General features: G+C 34.9%; 1 protein-coding gene across 2 annotated transcripts in view; it reads left to right on the top strand.

The window, feature by feature from the left end:
- Nucleotides 1-21,734, top strand: part of NLGN4X (neuroligin 4 X-linked) — a 159,550-nt gene that overhangs the window by 126,155 nt on the left and 11,661 nt on the right. For both annotated transcript variants that reach the window (XM_064708857.1, XM_064708867.1), the window contains one exon: nt 21,395-21,580. In XM_064708857.1, the coding sequence (XP_064564927.1) occupies nt 21,395-21,580 (186 nt within the window). The remainder of the gene's footprint in view (nt 1-21,394; nt 21,581-21,734) is intronic.

Here is a 21,734-nt window from a genome sequence, read left to right on the forward strand (position 1 = left end):
CACCACCCTCTAGAATATTTTACATAAAGAGATCTTCCACTGATTGTTCTAATACATAAAATGCTTTCATAACCATATCAAAATATTCTAAGTCAAATAAATGGCATGATTTTGTATAAACATTGTGGGTAAAATCCTGACCTGACAGAAAACAACAAGAGAATGTTACTGTGTACTAAATAAAACCTACTTAAAATCTACTGAAGTTAGATGTATCTACTGAAATGGTGCTATTGCTACTATTAATACTAGTACTATTTACACTGTAGCATTTTGGTGCTAGATACATAGATTTCCATGATAGCAGAAAATTGAATTTGCTAACTTAAAGATGCAAGATTCATGCAAAATGCATTCTAGCTATTGGCAGGAAAGCATATTGGTATTTCTCACAAACACTAAGCATCATTAAATTCTCCTGATCTTCAGAGATGTAAGTTCTGTAAATGCTACTATTTTTATATTTTTGTGAGATTTGAAAGTGCAGATCTTTTTGTGTGTATAAACTTTATAAAGTTTGCTGTATGAGTTCCTCTAATAATTTAGTCAGACGTTCATCTTTTAGATTATCTATTTTCCAAGATCAAAATTCTAATTTACTTTTGTGCTTTGTATCCTTCTGTATAAGACTTTGACTCACAATATTCTTAGGCAAGAGAGGCAATGTCATTTTTTATAGTTACTACAGAACTGATTGAGAATCTTTTGAAAAAATGGAGGGACTTATTTTTTTTCTCTAAGCAGGAATTTTTTTGTTGGTTTTGGTTTTGGTTTTGGAGGGTAGGTTTGTTTCTTTGTGGGGTCTTTTTTATTTGTGTTTCAGGGTTTTTTGTTGTTTTTGGTTTTAATCTGTTTTTATTAGTTGGTTTGGGGTTTTTTCTGAGTTTGTGTATATGTTTGGGTTTTTTTCCTTTGGGATTTGGGTGGGGATTTTGGAGGAGGGGTGGTGGTGTTGCTTTTTTGGGGGTCATGGTGTTTTTTTTTCTGTAATCCTAGTGCGTAGTCTTAATATATGCTAAGGAATGTGGCTAGGCTTTGATGGTGTCAGATATTTGTGATCCCTTTAGACAGCACTTGCCTGTAGGATTAATAGCATTTTATTCCTGTGGGACTTACAGAAATGATACCTGACCCTGCTAGAAAATGCACAGCCACCCAGCATTAGATTTCTGTCTCCTAAAATCTTATTTTAGACAGGCAGTCACAGGCTTATGAAAGGATGATAGCATAGGCACATGGTGAAAGGAGTAATGGATGATAATTTATTTCAAGAGAAGTCATTCTTAGGAGGGTATTCTGATGGAAAGAGTTAAGAAATAGACAAAGGGTGATAGCTGAAGGGAATGTGCTAAAGGAAGGACAGGCAACAAAAATGAAAATGGGGCAAAAAATTTACAAAAATACATGAAAATGGCATTTAAAAACTTGAAATTTACATCCCCAAATTTGATTTCTACATACCTGCTTCTACTAATCTGATTTCTTTATTGTCTTTGCTCTCCTAGAATAAGACTAAGGCCAAGGACAAAGTCATTAAATGTCTTTATATCTGTGGAGAGCTTTAGTAGATTGCTGCAAAATAATGTCAGTGGGAGGAGGGTCTCTAGGCAGTGCAGGCTTTGGTTTGGTTGCTTGTGCTCTGGCCAGTTTTAGCTAGTGCTTCTCTTCAGTCTTTTCTCTGTGTGCAGTGTCTTGTTGGTAGGCCTACCAATCGTTATCATTCCAGAACTTGAGGTGAGGCTGCCTCAGTGCCAATCAGAGCAGGACAATCCCCTCCCTTGCCCAGCTGGCCGTGCTGTCCCTGATGCCCCCAGGACAGGGCTGGCTCCCCTGGCTGCCAGGGCACTGCTAATTCATGATTAGCTCTCTGTTGATCAGGACCCTCAAGTCCCTTTCTGCAGCATTGCTCTCCAGCCTCTCTTTTCCCAGTCTGTACATCCAGGGTTGCCCCGTACCAAGTGCACAGTCTGACACTTCCCTTGTAAAACTTATGGTTGGTGATTGCCCAGCTCTCTAATTTGTAATGGACTCTCTGCAGGGCCTCCCTGCCTGCCTTTGAGGGAGTCAACACCTCCTCCCAGCATTGTACTGCCTGTGAACTCAGTATCCCTTCAAGTCTGGCACCCAGGTCATGAAGATGAAGAGCACAGGGCTGAGGATGGAGCCCTGTGGAACCCTGCTAGTGACAGGTCACCAGTCTGTCACCCCATTCTCTGTAACACTTTGTGCCTGACCTGTGGCCAGTTGCTCATCCATCTCGTGATGGGAAAGATACAAGTTCTTTGTTCTCATAGCAGTAAGATATGTACAGATATGTACTTTTTTTTTTCAATTATGAATGATTTAATAAATTTAAGTTTTTCTCATGTAATTTTTCTTCTCTTTTTAAAAGAGAAGCGATTCCTCTAAAAGTTACAAGTAATTCATTTTTATAAGATATCAAGTACACAGTTAAAGATGCTGAAAGACTTTGCTATTTCTCTTATTTGCATACACCTTTTCAGAAAAAGATATAATAATTAATAATCTATAGGAGGCTTCTAAGAGTCTCCTGTGGAAAAAGAGTTTTAGATAGATATGAGAATACAATAATAGCACTTTCAACATAAGTTTTTTAAAAGTCTTGCCAATGTTACATTCATTTAATCTTTGGTATAATCTAGGTTTGTGTAACAATTTCACTCTGAGAGCACAATACTACAGTGAATCAGAGGGCATTGTTAATGCTTTGTTTTCTGTGGAAGTCAGTTAAATATAGAAATAATCTGGCCATGAGTATTTGTGAGGGATTAGGCAGCAAATAAAGTGGGAATTGAAATAAGCATTTTTACCGGAGAAAATAAGTAAAGCAAGAACAAAATGACTTTTAAGCTTAAAGACCTCTAATAGTGGATATGGAATAGACTCCAAATGTCCTTATTGTTAAGTGTGAATATTACCATTCTCTAGTGTCAGTTAAGACTTGAATGAGAAATGTTGCTGATAATGACCTGGGTACACAGTATAAATAATTTTCTAGCATTGAGCATAGCAGATTTACCAGCAATCTCAGAAAATAATCTATTTCCTTCAGTAAAATTTATTTCCAGGTTTCAAATGCATGAAATAATTTTTTGGACAAATTTGTACTCCTGTCTTCAAGAGTGAGACAAGTTGTATTGATATAAGAGTAAATCTAAAGTGAAGGCAAAAAACTCTACAACTGTAAAGGAATACAGCTTTTCAGCTTTATATATATATATATATATATATATATATATGTAAAGTGAAGGCAAAAAACTCTACAACTGTAAAGGAATACAGCTTTTCAGCTTTATATATATATATATGCATATCTATCTATCTATCTATCTATATATATATATATTTTAAAACTTCCAATCCTTCTCTTATATTGTCCAGTATAGGCGTTTGTGAGAGCTCTGAAGATCCTGTATAAAACCCATTGTATAAATTCTATGTTTATAACTGCAGATGCTCATACAGCACTCATGTATTTTCACTCTACCATCAGCTTCAGAAATGTTAAGAATCTAGTAGCAATCCCTTGCTGTTAACTGCAGCACAGAAAAACTAAGAGAGGCTAATAACCCTTATGACATCTAAGAAAATGGGCAGAGTTGTCATTAGGCAGTCTCCATTGACTGACTACAAGAAAAAGCCAGATGATAAGATTCAGCAATGTTCTTAACATTAGTAAAGCTAGATGAAGAGGAATCCTATTCTTAAAATCTTACCTGAAGTTTCTAAGTTTGGTTAAACTCTATAATACCTTAATACTTTTGTTCAAGTTTAGGTAGACACATCATTTTTATCACTCTGAGCCTTTTGAGGCCTACTGTGGAGAAGAGAATTCAGCTCTGTGTCCTCATTGCCTGCTGCTCTGTGTGTGTTCAGAGTGTGTGCATAAGAAAAGTCATAAGCAGAAACGGATGGTAAAAATCTGAAAAAAAGACAGCCAATGAAGACATAGTGTTTCCAATCTGTTTGTCACTTTCTACAACAGAAATGCTGGAAATAAAACATAAATTACTTCCCCAAATAACTGGGAACACATCAAAACTATATTCAGAGTTTTAACTGACTCACATTTTTCAATATTCAGGGCAAGAAATTACTTTTCCAGTCTTAATGGGGCTTTGAACTGACATTGACATTTTGATGCATGATGTTTAGTTTTTTTGATTCCTGTGTCTTCCGTTGAGAGCTGAAGAGATATTTAAAATTTTTGGTGCTCTACATAATGCCATAGAACAATCTGATAAAGCTCTAATTTCGTCTTTTAATGGAATATTCCTGTGCTAATAATATGATAATTCTTTATCAATAGATAATTCTATGTAGTCCCCTAGCACAGTTCATATTACCAAAACTTATGGTCCTTAAATTTTTTTATTCTCAATTCTAAATGAAACTCTCATTTGTTTTAAGGAAGTTTATCCTGAATGAAAACTACTGCATCTGTTATTTTGTTTATTTTATCCAAATCTTATTGAGTCAATGGGCATCTTTGTAGGGACTTGCATGGACGTGGAATTTATGCCACTGAAAAGCACCCTTTCAGTGAAGCTTGAGAGAATGGGGCTCACTTCCAAAGGTTTACAGACTTAGGCCTGATCTTAGATTTATTCACAAAAGGATAAAAGGATCCCAAGTTCAGTTTTGTCATGTTGCGGAGTTATGTCTCATTGCTTTTTCTGTAATAGAGGGATGATTACAGTTCCTCTCACAAAATGCTCAACTTATCTGTCTGAAGTCAAGGGACAACATTTAAAGTAGGTAAGTATTTATATTAATGGCTAACTGCTATTTTTGAAATCCCTATTGAGGTACAGCCTAATCCTTTAAGAAGCAAGATCTCTTTCAGTTCTCAATATAAAGCTATTCACTGAGAGGGTTTCCTGGATCATTTTAGTAATCCTCAGAAAGTAGCCTTCATGGGAATAACTGGGAAGGGGGGAGAGGGAGACAGAGAGACATGGGAAAAAACATACATGGAAGGCCACTAAAAGCTGTCCAGTGACAGTGTCTATTGCCTCAAAGTCCAGTTTATAGTATCCTATCTCTTCTTGACTTCTACAACCTTTTGAGATTAAAAGCAAATTAAATCATGATGATTAAAATTATACATTTTGTAATTTAGGTGATGTTTTAATACTACTGTGGATGAGAGGAAGTTATTCCATGTTCTCCCCTTTACCCATAACTCAGATCTGGAATATAAATAATTTATTGTTGTTTATCACTCATGAGGAGTAGTTTTGCAAGAATTTTTCCCTGGAATTTTGAGGGATATAGTCCTCATCTATAATGGAATCTGTACAAAACCCTCATTATGTTGTTAATGATACTTTTGTTTGATGTATTTATACTTATTTCTCTTGTTAAAATTTGTTTCCGAATTGTTGATTTTATAGTGACCTTCCCATTGGCTCCTCTCTGTTTAGGGCTGATCGTCGCAACTTAGTAATATCACAAATATCTTTATGTAAAATATAAAATACATTTTATGGAAGAGATAATGACTATATATGTATATATAACATATATTACTGTATTCTGCATTGGTATATTATGATTGAAGTATTTCTTTGAAATTTTCATTTAATACTAATATTACTTTTTATGAACTTTCAAGTTTGGGTCATTTTCTCAGAAATAATTCTCATTCTTTAATTCCTGTGATCTCATTTACCTACCTATGAAACTTTTTAGACTGGCAAAGTTTACTCTGGAAGGAATGTTGTGCTGTGCTGCTTCTCCTGAGTTCTGAAAGATTTGGTCACTGCCAGACACAGATTTGGTTACTGCGGACACTGAAAATGCTGGTTAAAAATTAATTATTTTTTCTCTTTTCTTCATTCCATAACATGTCTCTACATCCCTTGGTTCTTTGAAAGAGTTGAAATATAGTTTAACATACAGATTTGGACCATATTATTTTTTTAGTGATTTACATTTGTGGTCTATCTGTCTTCATAATGGTGCCTTGTTTTAATTAAATTATTATTTTTATGGTTTAAGTTCGGTTTCTCAAAAAATCTACTAGAAAAGGGTAAATTTCTGTGTGAAATAGTTTTGTTTGCCTCAGTGGCTGGAGGAACATATAAATATGAACATCCATAGCATATCAATTATATATTTATTAATTCTGGTATATTCATGGCTCAGTAGCAACAGAGAATGTGTTACAGTGTTTCTATTAATAAAAATTACTGATTTGAAAGGAATATGGAATTCTATTCCCCTCCTCCAATCACCCTGAAATGTGTTAAAAACCTAGTCAATGGATTTTTTCTCTTTTTTTCTCAGAATATGATAAATATTTTATAAAAATTGAGTCATCATTAGAAGAAAGTAATCCTCAAGTACACTGGTGGTAACCCAGCATCCCTGTAGAGGGCACCAGGAAAACTGGGTTAGCTGTAGTATGCATTCAGAGGAAATCATAGGCAAATATCCACTTTGTTATGAAACCTAAAATTTTCCTTCTAGATGGAATTACTGGGTTTTTTGTTGCTGTAATGAAAAGGCAATATCTTTCGAAGATTTTGAGAGAAGCACAGCTTCTTATACAACTGTTGATTTAATGGCATAACACAAGGTAGCTGAACTGCCATCCTAAACAAGGACGAGATGAATGAATAAACTGTTCTGTTTTGTTGTATAGCTGATTGGAAGTTGCCATATGAAAATCACTGTTTTATTATAGACCAAAAGCAGTGCCCATTCACAGCATTGTGATCATCTGTCTCTGTTTCTGGAAGTGAAACTGAATATATTCCAGGGCTGGCCCCTGGTATAATCAATTGTATAAGGGAAGGGAAGGGAAATTTGGTCAGGAAAAAAATAGCTTAAAATGAAATGGTTGCATGTTAATAGAAAGATGGAAGGGAAAGAAGAATTCTTGCTTGTAAGAAAAGAAGGTTTCGTCTATGTAAAAAATTGAAATGCTTAATGAGGGGTCAAATCTGATGAGGGATTTCTTATGCTATAACTTTGCTTGATGCTGCCAATCTAATTCTCACTCTAAGGATATTCTCCAGCAACTGATGCTGGTGAGTTCATAGTTAGCTATACCATTCAGGAGTTGTACACAGGGCTTTATGTGTACTTTTTAATGTTTCTGCAGCAATTTCAAATTAATCATCTCTTGGTCACAGACTAGAATATAAACTTCACTTTCCTTCTTTATTGAAAGATAATCTGTGTGTGTTGAAAATGTGATAGTATAGTCATAATATTTTCAAAGTTGCCTTTTAGTAGGCAGTGGTTGTTTTTTATGGAATAAATACTTCCTCACATAGATTTTGTGCTACTAGATCTGTTCTTAGAAGGATTATACCAACATCATGTGCTCACCTTCAGATTAAAGTATCAACAATACTTGTTCTTTTGAAAAAGCCTTCCATGTTTCTATCTCATTTGAATTTGTCTCAGTTTAGCTTACTGCCTTTTTGTTGTTGTTTTTGAGACTTTTTCTTGCCAAATAAGTGAGTTTTTGTGATCATAAATGTATTTTTACATTGAAATTAAGTTCTATCTCAATCTTTTTGCAAAAACCTCTGCAGACTTGTATTCCAAAATCTAAAGAATGCAACTTCATTATATGTGTATGCCTTAAATGTAGTAGATGCCTGTAGATACCCTTAAGATTGAAGAGATATCTAAAGATCTAACTCAGCTCTCTACACTGACGGTATTTGAAACTAAGAGTGACAAATCTTACTTTTTTCTGTTCTCCTAAAATCCTGAATTTTTTTGGCTCATTCTTCATCCACACTGTTAATCTCCTAAAATAAAAACCTCAGAATAGATTACAGTGTTCCTCATAGGTCTGAAGTCATCTCTCTTTTCTTACAAACTACTTCCTCCTTAAATATCCAAAGATAGCACTGGTTTAACACATTGGAATCTTCTCTTCAGTTGCTCTAAAAAATTCCACAGCCCCTTGGGACTTTTCTAGTCATTGATTTGTAGGTTACTGCCCATTGCTGCTCTCACATTCACATACTTTCCAAAACTATGGCTTCCATTCCATGCTCCTGTGTAAATCTATGCTTTGCTCTGGATAAAGAATTTTTTATCAAGGAAAAACAGCAGAATACTAAGTGTATTTGTAGCTTGCTGCCTAGGTGTTTCATCCCCTTTAGATCATCTGTAAGATTTATCATCTGTGATTTTCTATTTACTTTCATTAATGAAAATATTTGCTTTGCAACATGCTGAATTAGAACTGGAAGCCATATTCTTCTTTATTCCATTATTAATTCTAAAAGAGGCTTTCTGTGTCTTGGGTTTTCAGTTTCTCTCCTTGAGTTTCTTCATTTGCAAAACAAGAGTAATCTTATTTTCTTACTTTCAGAGGCAGGGCACCAATAAATTACCATGACATGAAAGAAAATCAAAATGAAGCAAAACCAAACAAATGAAAAATAAACAAAGAAAAAACCCAACCAGAAAAACAAAAATCCAAACTATTGGGAAGAGATAAGAGGTGAAAAGAAGGCAGGACAGAGTGAGATAAATGTAATCCTATCACAGAAATTGCTCTGTAGACCTACAGACAGCAAAGGCTAGTTTGACTAGAGAGCATTTATACACAGCTCTAAGTCTCTGCCACACCTTTTTCATCAGTTCCTTTTCCAGAAGAGCAAAGCAGTAGGAATTCATGCTCTTGTACTTACTGCAGCCTTAGTTATCTGAGGAATAACAGAAGGACCACTGACATAGACTTCTGGTAATTTAAGACAAAATCCCTTTATGTTATTCTGTCAAAAAAAAAAAAAAAATCTGTCAGGTTTTTTTTTTTAACCCAATTTCACACAATCTATTTCACTTGATATGAAGTTAGTCTTAGGTTCTAAAATTTGGTGTAAACAGGGTTTTTTTTACATCCAAATTATGAAATTAGAAAGTTGTGAGCCTGGAAGTACAAGGCAACTTGACACTCAGATTTCTATCCCTCTGTGTAGCTCAAAAATTCTATTAAAAAGAATGGATGTGACCTCAAGTTTAGGACCCTAGAAGCAATAACAATGGTGCACTAACAAGAAAGTAAAAATTCTCAGATCAGCCTTTGAAAATGAAGAGCCTTGTATCCATCTATTTTCTCATTGTAATGAAGACTGTATATATTGAGATTTATGCTTTTTAGGGGGTATTTTGACTATTTGTGTGGGTTTGTGTGTTTGTGAATGTGTATGTTAAATATTTCAGAACAAGAAAACATTAATAATATGCTGAACTTCTGTCCAGGAGGTTGGGTATTTTCCTGATTTCTAGTCCACATTCTAAGATGCTATATTTGGTATCAAACTAAACACAAAAAATACATCTGCACTGATGTTATGTTCCTAAAGCTCTTTCTCAGGAGGATATTGATGCGATTAAAAATCTTGGATAAAAATAGAGGGAAAAAAATTAAAAACTGTGAATGGGCTGAATGACCCACTTAGAAACATATTTGGTGACCTGCCATGAAATAGTTAGAGGATGAAAAAGGCACCGTAAAAAATTCTGCATCCTGTTGGGAGCCCTGATATCTTCAGTAAGAATATCAGTACAAAGACTTGTTGTCACAAACAGACAAATAGTGCTTGTGAGTCATTCCTTTGATTCCAAAGCAGCACGCAAGCAAAATTGTCTCTGTTCATAGTGCAATAAATTCAGCAAATGGTGACAAACAACTCACCAGCTTACATAAAAAAACAGGCTAGCCAGGGCAAATTAAAAGTTTCATTAATTGTTAGGTAAAATACCAATTGCCACAAACTGTTTTACTTCTAATAATGTATTCTGTATATATTTGCACTGCCAAAGCAAAGCCCTCTGTATATTACAAACTGTGCAGAGCTAAAACGAGCTTTCTAAAAACAGTCTGAAAATTATTTATAAAGAACATATTCTATAGCAAGCAGTGCTGGAAATCTTTTAATAAACTTTTCTGGAAAGTTTAATTTAGATGTATGTAGTCATGTTGGGATGTTTATTTGGTAGCACTGCCTGTTGGTTACTTGTGTTTGATGAGATGTTGAACCCAAACACTATCTCTGTGGTCCTTGAGGATGCCTGATTTCATATTTTAGCATCTATTCTACAAAAGTAGTGTTTAATAGTAAGGTAGTCGATGGAGAAAGGTAGGCAGCTCTGGAGACCATAGGAAAGACTGACTTTTCCTTAGTCAAGTTTTTCCTAATTAAGACAAAGCAACCATCCTACAGGAGGAAGACACTGCTGGAAGCCTTCCCCTTAGGAGCTGGTAAGGCTTGCATTCAGGAGCAGGCAATGTGAAAAACAGGTATTTCTCATCTTATCTTGATAGCGTTCATACAAGATGTAGAAATCTATTTTACAAACTTACTCCTCCCCAAAAAAGATATTTCAATTGAGGATAGAATTTATCTTTCTGGTGAACTAGAGTGACTTCTGGTGAACTAGACAGGTTAGAAAAATCAAGGGGCCATAAAACAGAGGCAAAAGGAAGCTGTGTGCAAGAATAATTTAAAACTTCAAGAGAAGGGAAAATAATTAAAACTGAGTAAATAATTTTATTTCATTTATGTTTCATTTGCATTATTATTTAAATTCCCATGGGAAAAAAGACAACAAACCAAAACTGCGAGACAGCCCAGAAAGTAGATTCTTCAACTTTCTCCCATTTATTAATTTGTTTTTGTTATATTTACTTTTCTAGCAACAAATATCACTTAGTGGGTTGAAATGTTTGACAAAAGACAGATTTGTATTTTTCAGTTTGTACTTAACACTAAATACACACACATGTGTGTGTGCTTGTGTGTTTATATGTGTAAAAAAATCCTTTGGAGACCAATATGTAGATAAATATAGGGGAAAATGTACAGTTCAAATTAAAAAGAAGAGAGGGAATTAAAATTTCTCTGTAATACCCAAAAGTTATGAAGTTCTGAGAACATATGTGAAAAAATGTGTTAATCTATTAATTTTCCCTTTATGATGGCCATTTTAAACCAGAACAGATTTGGAGAAACAGTATTTCTTTAAAATTATAAATTTTAAATTGGAAAATACAGCTAGAGATAATTGTGTGTGTTGCATGAATGCAAGATGCATGGATGCAAGATGCTTTGAGTCATATTTATGTCCAAATAAAACCAGACCAGTAAGTAAAGCTAGAAATGTTGATTGCCATAGTTCATTGTCTTCTTTTTACCAAAAGTCTTGCGAATGGACACAATAATCCATTTTAAAAAGAGCAGGTGAAATGCATTGAATGTAAAAGACAGACCATAACATCCTGCTGGAGTTGTAGGTATCTTCAGTAAGAATGGTTTGGTTTTTTTTTGTCACAAGCAATGGTAACAAAAAAGAGCAAAGAAGGTTAAAGAAAATACTAGAAAAAAGAATTATTTTCATCTGTGATTGCTTTGTTTGTTCATGTGTATTAGTTATATAAAATAGCCTTCTGATTTGTATCTAGGCAACATGAAATTGCTCCATTTTAATAGTAAGGTATGAATGTAAATAATAATTTTAATAGTCACATACTGTAGAAGAAATAAATTACTGGTTTACCCTTCTGTAAAAGATAAAGAGAAGCAAAAATTGCATTTTTTGAATAAAGATTCAACAATAACTAGATTTAATAAAACCTTTCAACAAAGTACACGCTTAAATATGAATAAGTGCTTTCAATTTGTGTCTAATGATGTAACTTGAAGAGACTTTTGTACACAGTCACCCTCACTTTTGCTTTTCTTCACTGGGAGAAATAATTTAATTCCTATCAATGCTTTACCTAGACAGATGAGAAACAGTGACTTCTGGGAATCCGAATATGAAAATGAATTCCCAATGCTTCCATCCCCCACAGTTTATTTAACACTTCACAGCATTTTTCTGTATTTCTTGTCAGTATTCTTTAGAAGCAGGATAGAATGAAATGGAACAAAAAATGTTGTGTCTGGTCATTCCTAAATATTCTTCCTTCTGCAGAACATTAATCTAGGTTCAGATAACATCCAGCAGAAGTGCTTTTGATGTGGTTAATGCTTTTTTTTCATTAACTCTCAGAGGACTGAGAGTCTTAATTTGAGGATTATGTTCTTGGATACATGATAATAGAGAGAAATATGAAGTATGAAGATGTAGAAACCAGCCCGAAGAGCTCAGCCAAAACTGCAGAATGTGAATTCCTAGCCCTCAGAACTGTTTTCTAAAGAAGTGATTATTTCTATTACATTCACTTGTTGAAAATAGTAAATAGAAAATTATTGGTTTTATAACACTATTTTGAAACACTCAAAACATGAATACTTAGCAGTGTCTAAAGTTTTTTTTCTCCACAATAACATCTGTTTCATAACCAGAAGAATTCAGGAGGAAGACAACAAAGTCAGCATTTATATTTCATAAAATAAGTTTCATGTGTGCAAATCCAGAAGCAATTTGGGCTTTTCAGTATATTTAATACATCTTTTAGAACTGTCTCTCTTAGTCTTTTGCTATGTTAAACAATTTGAAAGCATCCAAATCGTTCTAGGAAATAAATATTTTTGGCTTTATAAACAAATTAAATCAAAGCTTTTCAGGCATCTCAGATACATCTGCTATGAAGAATCATTTCAGAAGATCTGTCTTTTTCTCACTGGAGTAACCAAAGTAAAGTCTGGATACAGTCATATTACCAGTTTATAAAATGCATCCACATTTTCTTTTGCTGCACATTGATTTCTTTCTTCAACACTTATGCCTTCTACTGATGGTCGGTAATTAGCATATTCTTACAACAACTTTGCTAGAATTTGAGCCCTGAGACCTCTTAGCTTTGCTTATTTTGTAGAGAATCTCAGTTGCCTTCAAACACATTGAGGATCATTTGGAGCAGAAATTAGCAGAGGCTCAATTTTTAGTAGTGATATATTGAGCGCAGGTGAACCAAGAGTGTTTGCTGCTCTAATGCATGTCAGCTAATGCCAGGAGATCTGGACTGATTCCACAGGAATAAGATTCATCTGGGAGATTTTGATAGCATGTTTCAGTTTCCTAGCAGAAGGGGTAGCACAAATTACCAAAGCATGGGAGCTGCTGTCACCGCCTCCCCCAGCCCTGACAGATAACAGCGGTTTGTGCAGCCGTCCCTCTGACCTGCTCTGCTTCCCAAGCGGGTTCTCTGCAATTTCCATCCTTCCTGTACTTTCTTTAGAGCAGTAACTGATCACCTCCTTCCCTGCTCTTTCCACACCACCCTGCAGGATTGGAAGGTGAGTCTGACACCCTTCTGCAGGTGCCTCCCTTGCACCACTGGTGGCACATATCGGGAGGAGCTGAGGTCATGCCCTTAATTCCTGTTAAACTCTTCTTGTCTTGTGAAGAGTGATTGCTTCGTGGCTGATTAGAGTAAGACTGTGACTCGGTGCTTTAATTTGGCTTCTAGAAAAGGCAGTGGTTTTTTGGTTTTTCTTTCTTTTTCTCTCTTCTATCTATAACAGAAGATTTTCTGGAGACTAATCTTCCTTTACAAAAGTTCACCCCTGTGAGTAGGGTCTCCCTACAATTCATATCTCTGTTTGAGATGCCAAATTATTGATAATGTGAATATTTTATAGCAACTGATTTAGGACTGAATTAGTTTGCTTTTGAAATGTGTCATTTTGAGTACGACAACAATAAGCACTGGGGAGACAAGGTGGAGGGTACCCCCAAAAATCCTATCTGACACTTGGGAATTGTTACTTCATCATTTCCAGTGGTCTCCCAGAAATCACCAAAACTTAATCCATCCTGGAGAAAAAATTAAGAGCTAGAGCACAATTTGAAGATACTTAGAAATCCCAAAAACTCTTCTAAAGACAATTCTAGCTTAGCCTCTCTATTCAAGTATTCTTTATTCAAGTTTTCTCACATGGTCTGCAAATCACTACATGCATGTGTAAACAAAAACAGTGTAATAACTGAAACCATCACTATTAGCTGAACAAAGTGTATCCTGAGGTTCATAAAAAAACCCCAAACCAATAAAAAAGATAATAGTAATTCATTACTGTTAACCTTTACATTGATTTAGTTCTATAAAGCATACATTATTAATCAGAGAAACACAGAAGAAAGCACCAAAACCCAAACCCAAGAATAAATATATTAGTGAGGAAAATCCCACATTAGCTGAAACATTAAATTAAACAAATCTAATCAACATTTCCTTTTCTAAATTATAAATGTAATAATTGAAAATCTAATTCCTCCCTAAGGGCCATAAGTAATTCCATTAGGAAGCTGTTATATACCACTTAAGGAAGTTTATGTGATGCCTATGAAATGGTAGCTATAGTACCACAAACTCAGCTATCAACAAATGACTCATTAAAATGTCTAAAATTTAAATGTTGGTTCTTTCATCTTATTTTAAAGAATAACTTTTACTCCCTTGTTTTACAACTTTTAAAATCAAATTACATCCCCAATGACATGAAAAATAACATACAAGGAGAATTGGAGCTCTGGAATTTGTTTTGTCTTTCTGCTTAGGGAAAGGCCATGAAACAGTACTGGGAAAAGTAGCTACTAATGCCATAGGTGTAAGAGTTGTAAATATATGTGGAATAATACAAAGAACATGTAAAAAAAAGGCAAAACCCAAATGGCATCACTTTAGAAGTGGAGATTGTGCCATAGGTGTAGAATACTGTACTGGGAGAGGTAGGAATTAAGATTCTTAAGGTGGGAAGTAAGGATTGCATTAAGTTTCTTCAGAGCAGCCCATATGATGCTGTGGTTTGTGTCTCTTACTAATGTAGTGCTGATAACTGATATTGTGGTTGTTGCTGAACTGTGCTTACACAGGTCCAAGGTTTTTTATTTTTTCCATGCTGACAATAAGTTGGAGGCTGGCAAGAGTTTGGGAGGGTGAGCAATGAGCAGGACAGTGGACCCACATTGACCAAGCAGATGTCCCACGGTGTATCATCACACAGAGGACACAATGCCAGAGGAAGAAGTGGGGTGGGTCTGACTTCCAAGGAGCTGTTGTTCAGGGACTGGCAAGGCTTCACTCTGCTTTTGGGAGGTGTCAGATATTGTCCTTTCCTTTAGTTATTCTTTTCCTGTTCCTTTCACTTATTGTGCTTTGTCTTAATCTACAATTTTTCTTGTGCTTGTTTTTTGTATTTCCTCATCTGAGAAGAAAGTGTGTAACTGCATTAGTGCTTCATAGGTAGTCATGGCATATATTTCTTTTTCAATGCCTTTGGATTTGACTGTCTAGATCAGTGATTATGAAATATTTTCAAGTCGTAGGCTGATGGCACCAGATATTTATTAGTCTCTGCTTTAACACACACACACGTTTTGGGGTTTTTTTTGGCAATAACATTCCCAGAGCTGTTAATTTGCTGCTAATCAAGCTGTTAACAATGTATTTAACAGTAATACTGAACCTGCTGTTTTATTGATTGTATATTATGCAATGGCAGGTTAACTTGTGAATATTCAGTTAAATGGTAGATAAGAAGACAGTAGATCGTTGAATGTGCTCTGAAATGTTTGATGCTGTCATCATCATTTACCATATTTTTTTAAAAAATCTACATTCTTAATGATTGGCAAAATCTTCTTCAGTGACACTTCCTATAGGGTTATGTGCTTCTCATCATGAATAATAACAATAGAATTGAATAATGTGAATATCTTAAATTTCTAATATTTTAGATAATATTCATTGGCCTAACCTCGTTGCACAATAGCTTCAGAGCATTTTACAATGAACAAGGCAAATTTAAGAGCAGTTTAAGTTTAATGTACTAATTTCAATTAGATTCCTTAAAAACATTTCATTGTAGAATATCATAATGGCTTGACTGAAGGAAACTGTTGATCTCCCTGGTGTTCCAATAAATTTATGTTAAGAAGCTTTTCACAGTTTAGAAATATGCATAAAAGTAGGTTTTAAATCTTGCTAAAATGTATCCTGTTGTCTTTTCTTATTCTTTTAGTGCTAAGTGTTCTTATGCACATTTATTATCCAGAACATTTTCAAAAGACTTTTATATATTTCAGAGTTTTCCTGAATTGTAAAAAAGCAGATTTTAGGTTTCAGTACTGAATCAATATAGGAACAAATAATAGTCTCACCTCACCATCACTGACCTATTCTTTTGTACTGCATGTAGTAATGAGATTATCTTTCTAAACAAACAGATTTATGCTTTACCTTCCCAATAGAAGTAATTGAAAAGAATCCATCAAGGCAGAATCAGAAGAGACTGTTTTCTTAAGCCCAAGCTAGAAAATTGAATTAAAATGACCCCTGTACTTTAGCATAATCTATACCCTCATATAAAAACTGTAAGCTGAGTTATCTTCACTGCTTGTTTCTCCTAATTTACCATAATCTGAGTTAAAATTTAAATGAGTGTTATTTGCAGCTGGATATGGTAAATAGCCATGGAATGCAGAAATTCCCTTTTATGACCACTGCCTCAGAATCACACACTATCCTACTTCTTAAGTTTCTGAGTATTAAAACATTTGATTTGGCAGAGAACCTGCAAGTTTCAAACCAATTTGCAGCTGGAGGAAAGGCATTGTTGTTTTGTTTTCAGGATGAAGATGTCTCTGTGTAACATTATTTCTGCACAGACCCATACATAGCCAGTCGACAGTCCACTCATTTCTTTTTTGGCTCTAGGTAAAAATTTCAGGTGCAGCTGTGATGCTTACTCAGCTTTGCATATGCCAGTCATGTTGCAGGAGTTTGGGTTTTTTTCTGCTAAACCTGTGCCAAGGACACCATCTCTCTATCTTGCATCCCACCAGCTTTTCAGTAATGTTGACATCATACTGTTAATAAACATAGAGTCAAAAACCCCAAAAAATATATAGTTATATTGATTCCAACCAAGATATCATCCAGCCAAACATCCTCCCTCCTAACACTATTGGGGATGTTTGGGAATGGTAAGGGAAGGGCAAGTGTAGGACAAATTTATATGACAATTCCCTCTAATGCTTCTCTATTCTCCAAATATTTATATTTCAGGGTCTTCCTGAACAAGCTGTAGTCTCTATGTTCTCAATAATCCCCAGTGAATTTTACTTGGCATTTGAACTGGTCCAGTTTTACCGTGGTAAATATGATAGGTACAGACAAAATCTATTAGAAAATATGAAGGCTCTGCTGTATGCTTGCCATTTGCTCTTTCCTTTGAAAAGGCCCTACCCTGGTATTTCACAAATGTAAACAAAAAAGACATGATTGTATTCTGAAGCACAGTCTCCATTACGTTATTTATATTGCTTATGTCATAGTTCTGATCAGTTGCTGTACAAATCAATCTTTGTATGTCACCTTACAAACAAATTGCAGCAGCCTATTGGACAGCAGTCATGAAAAGGCATGAAGACAAAATAAATTTAAACTCAGAAAATGCAGCAGAGGCTTAAAAAAGAGGACTTAAATAGATCAAAATGCACTAACTTGTTGATTTTTTTCAGATTTCCCAGTGATTAATTTCTTGTTGTGACATCTTGGCTGTTTAATGTTTCTTACTAAGTTCGGAATTTTTTTTGTCTGAGGGCTGTTCCTCAGAAATGAAACATTTTGTTTTTAAGAAAACCTGTGAAGGGCAGAAGTTGAAGCAAAAGTACATCATTTACAAAGAAAAGTATGTTTCATTTCAAGATATACTTTCAGAATTGATTGTAGTACCTAGTAAAATTAATGATAGAATCAAGTTTAATTTTTCATTATATTTTCCCTTCTTAAATAGAAAAGAAATCAAATACAATTGATTGAATTTCTGATTTTATTTAAATCTGAGAGTCAGTGAAGTTTACCAGTAGCAAAATGTATTTGTAAGTTTTGATGCTATTTTGAGCCAGTAATATAATACCAGATTTCACCAAGGCAACCTCATTCCACTGGGAAACAGTCCCCCAACTTGGGGCTTGGAAAGGAGGGAGAGAGAGAGGGGAAAAGGCACAAACCAGCAGAGTAATATTCACAGTTGAAATTCAGGCTTTCAGACAGCTATGAAATTGATTTTGTATGTATTAGGCCCATGGGGCCAAAACATGAAGATAAAGAATGGACTTTTCCTGCAGTGATGTAGTATTGGATATTGCCATGTGCAAAATGTCAAAGGGAAGTTGTGTAATTTATTTTTTTAAATAATTTAAAAAGAATGACAAAGTAGGTCATATAAATTTGAAAATGAAAATTACTGCCAGATTGCAGTTATCTTGGTCATTTTATTTATCTCGAAGGGTGAAATCATAGTTCTCAGATAACAATTTGCAATCTTTAACATAATGGTGTGGGGGTTTTCTCCATTGCCTTTTTTTCTTCCTAAATCTATGTATGTTAAATTGAAGTGCTGTGATTGGGAAAATATGATTTTTATCCTGACCATGGTTACATTATTGTTTTAATTCAGATCAAGAGTGTATTTCCACAGAAAACCTCAGTACTGTCACCACTCCTTGCACTTTGTTTCACATTGCAGAGAGTTTCTTACAGCTTGGGCTCTTCCAGGTGAGCTTCAGCTGGAAGATGTCCTGCCCCTTATGTCCATAAGAAGTCATTCATTCAGCCCATGGACCAGGCAATAGCTTGGTCATGGTAAAATAAAGGACATGAACTATGTACAGTGGAGAGGCAGTCCACCCATTTCTTTAGGCTGACTCTTGAAGGTCTGCCAGCCATACTGGGGATGTGTAGGCATGGCCTCCAACCACTAGACAAGGCTGGAGCTGAGCAAAATTAAACTCTTTGGGTGGATTTTATGGATATTTTTTCTTCTACTTGTCCCAGTGGGTCTCTGCATAACATTTTAGTAGTAATGGGGAAATATCACCTCTAGTATGTTGGGGCTTGGTATCACAGTAAGATTTTTGTAGCATATGGGGAAACCAACCATAAAGATAAAGCTAGGGATTTCTTTTTATCTAAGTGTGATCTAAGTGTGTAGCTTTGTGTATTCACTGTGTTATCAAAACAGTGCAAGTGACAGCATTTGGCTTTTGAGTAGCATTTTTAAAGGTTTTAGAAAAGGAAAATTCCCAGCAATTTCCATTTGCAATCTTTTTCTCCTTGACGATTTCTATCTAGTAGTCTAAAACGAAAGAATTTTACTTGAATGCTTTCCTTCACAGAGTCAGAGAAAAATAACAGTTATTTCAGGAACTTCAGTTTAAAGAAGCATTTTTTTTTTCTCTTCACTGAAGCAATATAGAAAAAATGCCAAAAAACCCTTAGTGTTGTGTATATCTGGACAAATAGTTACTATTTGCCTGAATTTCTTCAAATAGCTTTGAAAAAATATTTTGATCTGGTACTCAGAGCACGAAAGAAAATATATCCTTGGCAAGAAAAGACAGATTTATGAATTCAGTTTGTGTAATGTGAAGCTGACTCTTTGCCATGGTGATTAGTTTTTAAATTAAGAAAATTTGTTCTTGCAATTAATGAGAATCAGCAGACAACTGTGGAAACAGAAAAAAAAAATACATCATCTTTTGAACATTAGATATTCATTGACTGCAGCTTTACCAAGTTCACCTTTTAGAACATTTGGTAAGAATTCAAAATTAAGAAGTTCAAACAGCTTTAGTTTGATGCTGCTAGTAGAACTAAAACTGGTTTAGGCTCTGAATATTAATTACCATCCTGCTTTAAAGGTTACAACACTTCCTTTATCCAATGGATGTCATAGTTCTGATTGAATAAAGCCTTAATTATAGAGTATTATAGAATATTGCAGTGAGCTACAGCAACAAAGGCAGCAAGTGGATTATTCTTTCTTTGACAGGCTTATAAAGATAATAAAGGCATGTGAAAAAAAAGAAAAACACATCTGTTAAAAAAATAAATTGAGACAATTATGGATTAAGAGTGTTTATTTTTTCTCCATTTGCACAGAAGAGAAAAAAGGTTACTGCCATTCTTACGACTGTGCTTTCTATTAGTAGAGGCTTTTTAAATGAAAAAGCTTTATCATGTTACTTAGCAATATGGATATGATTTGAATTCTGCTTCCTCCATTATGTGAACACCTTCCTTCATGTGTATTTTCATTTTTCCTATAAACAAAAAAATTATTACAGCCGATGCAAAGAGATCTGTTCCCCTTTACCAAAGCCTGGGAAATGTACTGCAAAGTATTTTTTCCCCTAGGGACCTAGGACTCACCTTCCAGTCAGGAGCATGGAGGCTCACATGGTTTATGATAACAGACTCTTTCATTTCCAACTGCACCAGATCATAAATCTTCTGTGTCCTGGGTCCCCCTTCTAGCAAATATTTCTCAACTGATAATTAGCTGGAAAAAACTTGCCAAGTGATTTCCTTGTTTTGTCTTTGACAGCTGTCACTGGTGCCTAAATCAGTAATGTCCATCTGAAAACTTCCATATGCTGTAAGGTATTTCTAATAGACTTCTGACTTTGCAGTTGTCTAACAGGAAAAGTTGTCTAACAGAAAAGGGCGTTAAAGAGAGGACTGTGAGTGCACAACTCAATGTGGTAATTTGGACATAGCACAGGTCTTAACTGTGAATGATAGACAGCAGGGATAACTGCAATGTTTCACCTTAGCTGGTTTCAAAAAACCAAAATTAATCTCAATCCTAATCTTATGGTCATTTTGTTTGCAGTTGCAAGACAAGCAGCAAACATGCCATGTATTTTTTCTAGAATCTGATAACCGCAGCACAGGAACAAAAAACAGCAGCACGAGTTTTCCTGCAATTTCCAAAGAGAAAGACGAGACCTGATTTGTTCAGATAAAGTCTTCCCACCAAAGGCTATGTTGTCATGGATTTACTTGCTTTCTTCCTAATAAATATCCTCTGTGAAATTGAAATGTAATTTTTTTTTCTCCTAGGCTTTTTCATGTTCTTTTTTTCTATTTACTTCAGCCTTCTTTTTGCTCTTTCGGAGTACATTTATCCATATCACAAGTACAGAAATTTTAAAGAGCTATGTAGTTTAGGACAATTTTGGTAAGAAGTATTTAAAATAATGTGTTAGAGAGTTTTGTTCTCAGTCATAGACTGGCTATTTCACATCTTTGCCCAAAAACAATTTCCTAAGTTTTTGCACCCGACTCGCATCTAGTTATAAAATATTTAAATTGTCTTTCTGTAATGTTGCATTGTTACAGAAACATTTCAATAAGAAAATAGTGATTCCTCATAAATGGGATCTCTGAAGCAGGAAAAAAAAAATCAAGCTAAACAGCACACAGAATTTCTCTGCTTGCTCAGGAGACATTTAACTAGGACTGTGACCTTTAAAAAGAAGAAGAAAAAAAAAAGCACAGAAGATGAAAAGATGGGAAGATGTGTTGTGAATATGTAGATACCCTGTAGCTAACTCTGTATCTGGTGAACTAAAATTATGGGGTTTTGCCTTATAGGTTTTTTAAGTACTGGGGACCAAGCTGCAAAAGGCAATTATGGATTGCTTGACCAAATCCAAGCTTTACGTTGGATTGAAGAAAATATTGGATCTTTTGGAGGAGACCCGAAGAGAGTTACTATTTTTGGATCTGGGGCAGGAGCTTCCTGTGTCAGTCTCCTGACACTCTCCCACTATTCAGAAGGTAACAATCCTCCAGACAAAGTACTTTTTTTTCTTTTTTATTTTTTTTAATGTTAAAATGTAGTGAAAGTGCCAAACAAGGTAGGCTGAATTAGAATTACATGAGGTACGTAATTTTTGTAAAATACCTAATAGATAGAATTCTGGATTTGTAT

The sequence above is a fragment of the Zonotrichia leucophrys genome, chromosome 1, assembly GCF_028769735.1.
Source record: "Zonotrichia leucophrys gambelii isolate GWCS_2022_RI chromosome 1, RI_Zleu_2.0, whole genome shotgun sequence".
NCBI lineage: Eukaryota > Metazoa > Chordata > Aves > Passeriformes > Passerellidae > Zonotrichia > Zonotrichia leucophrys.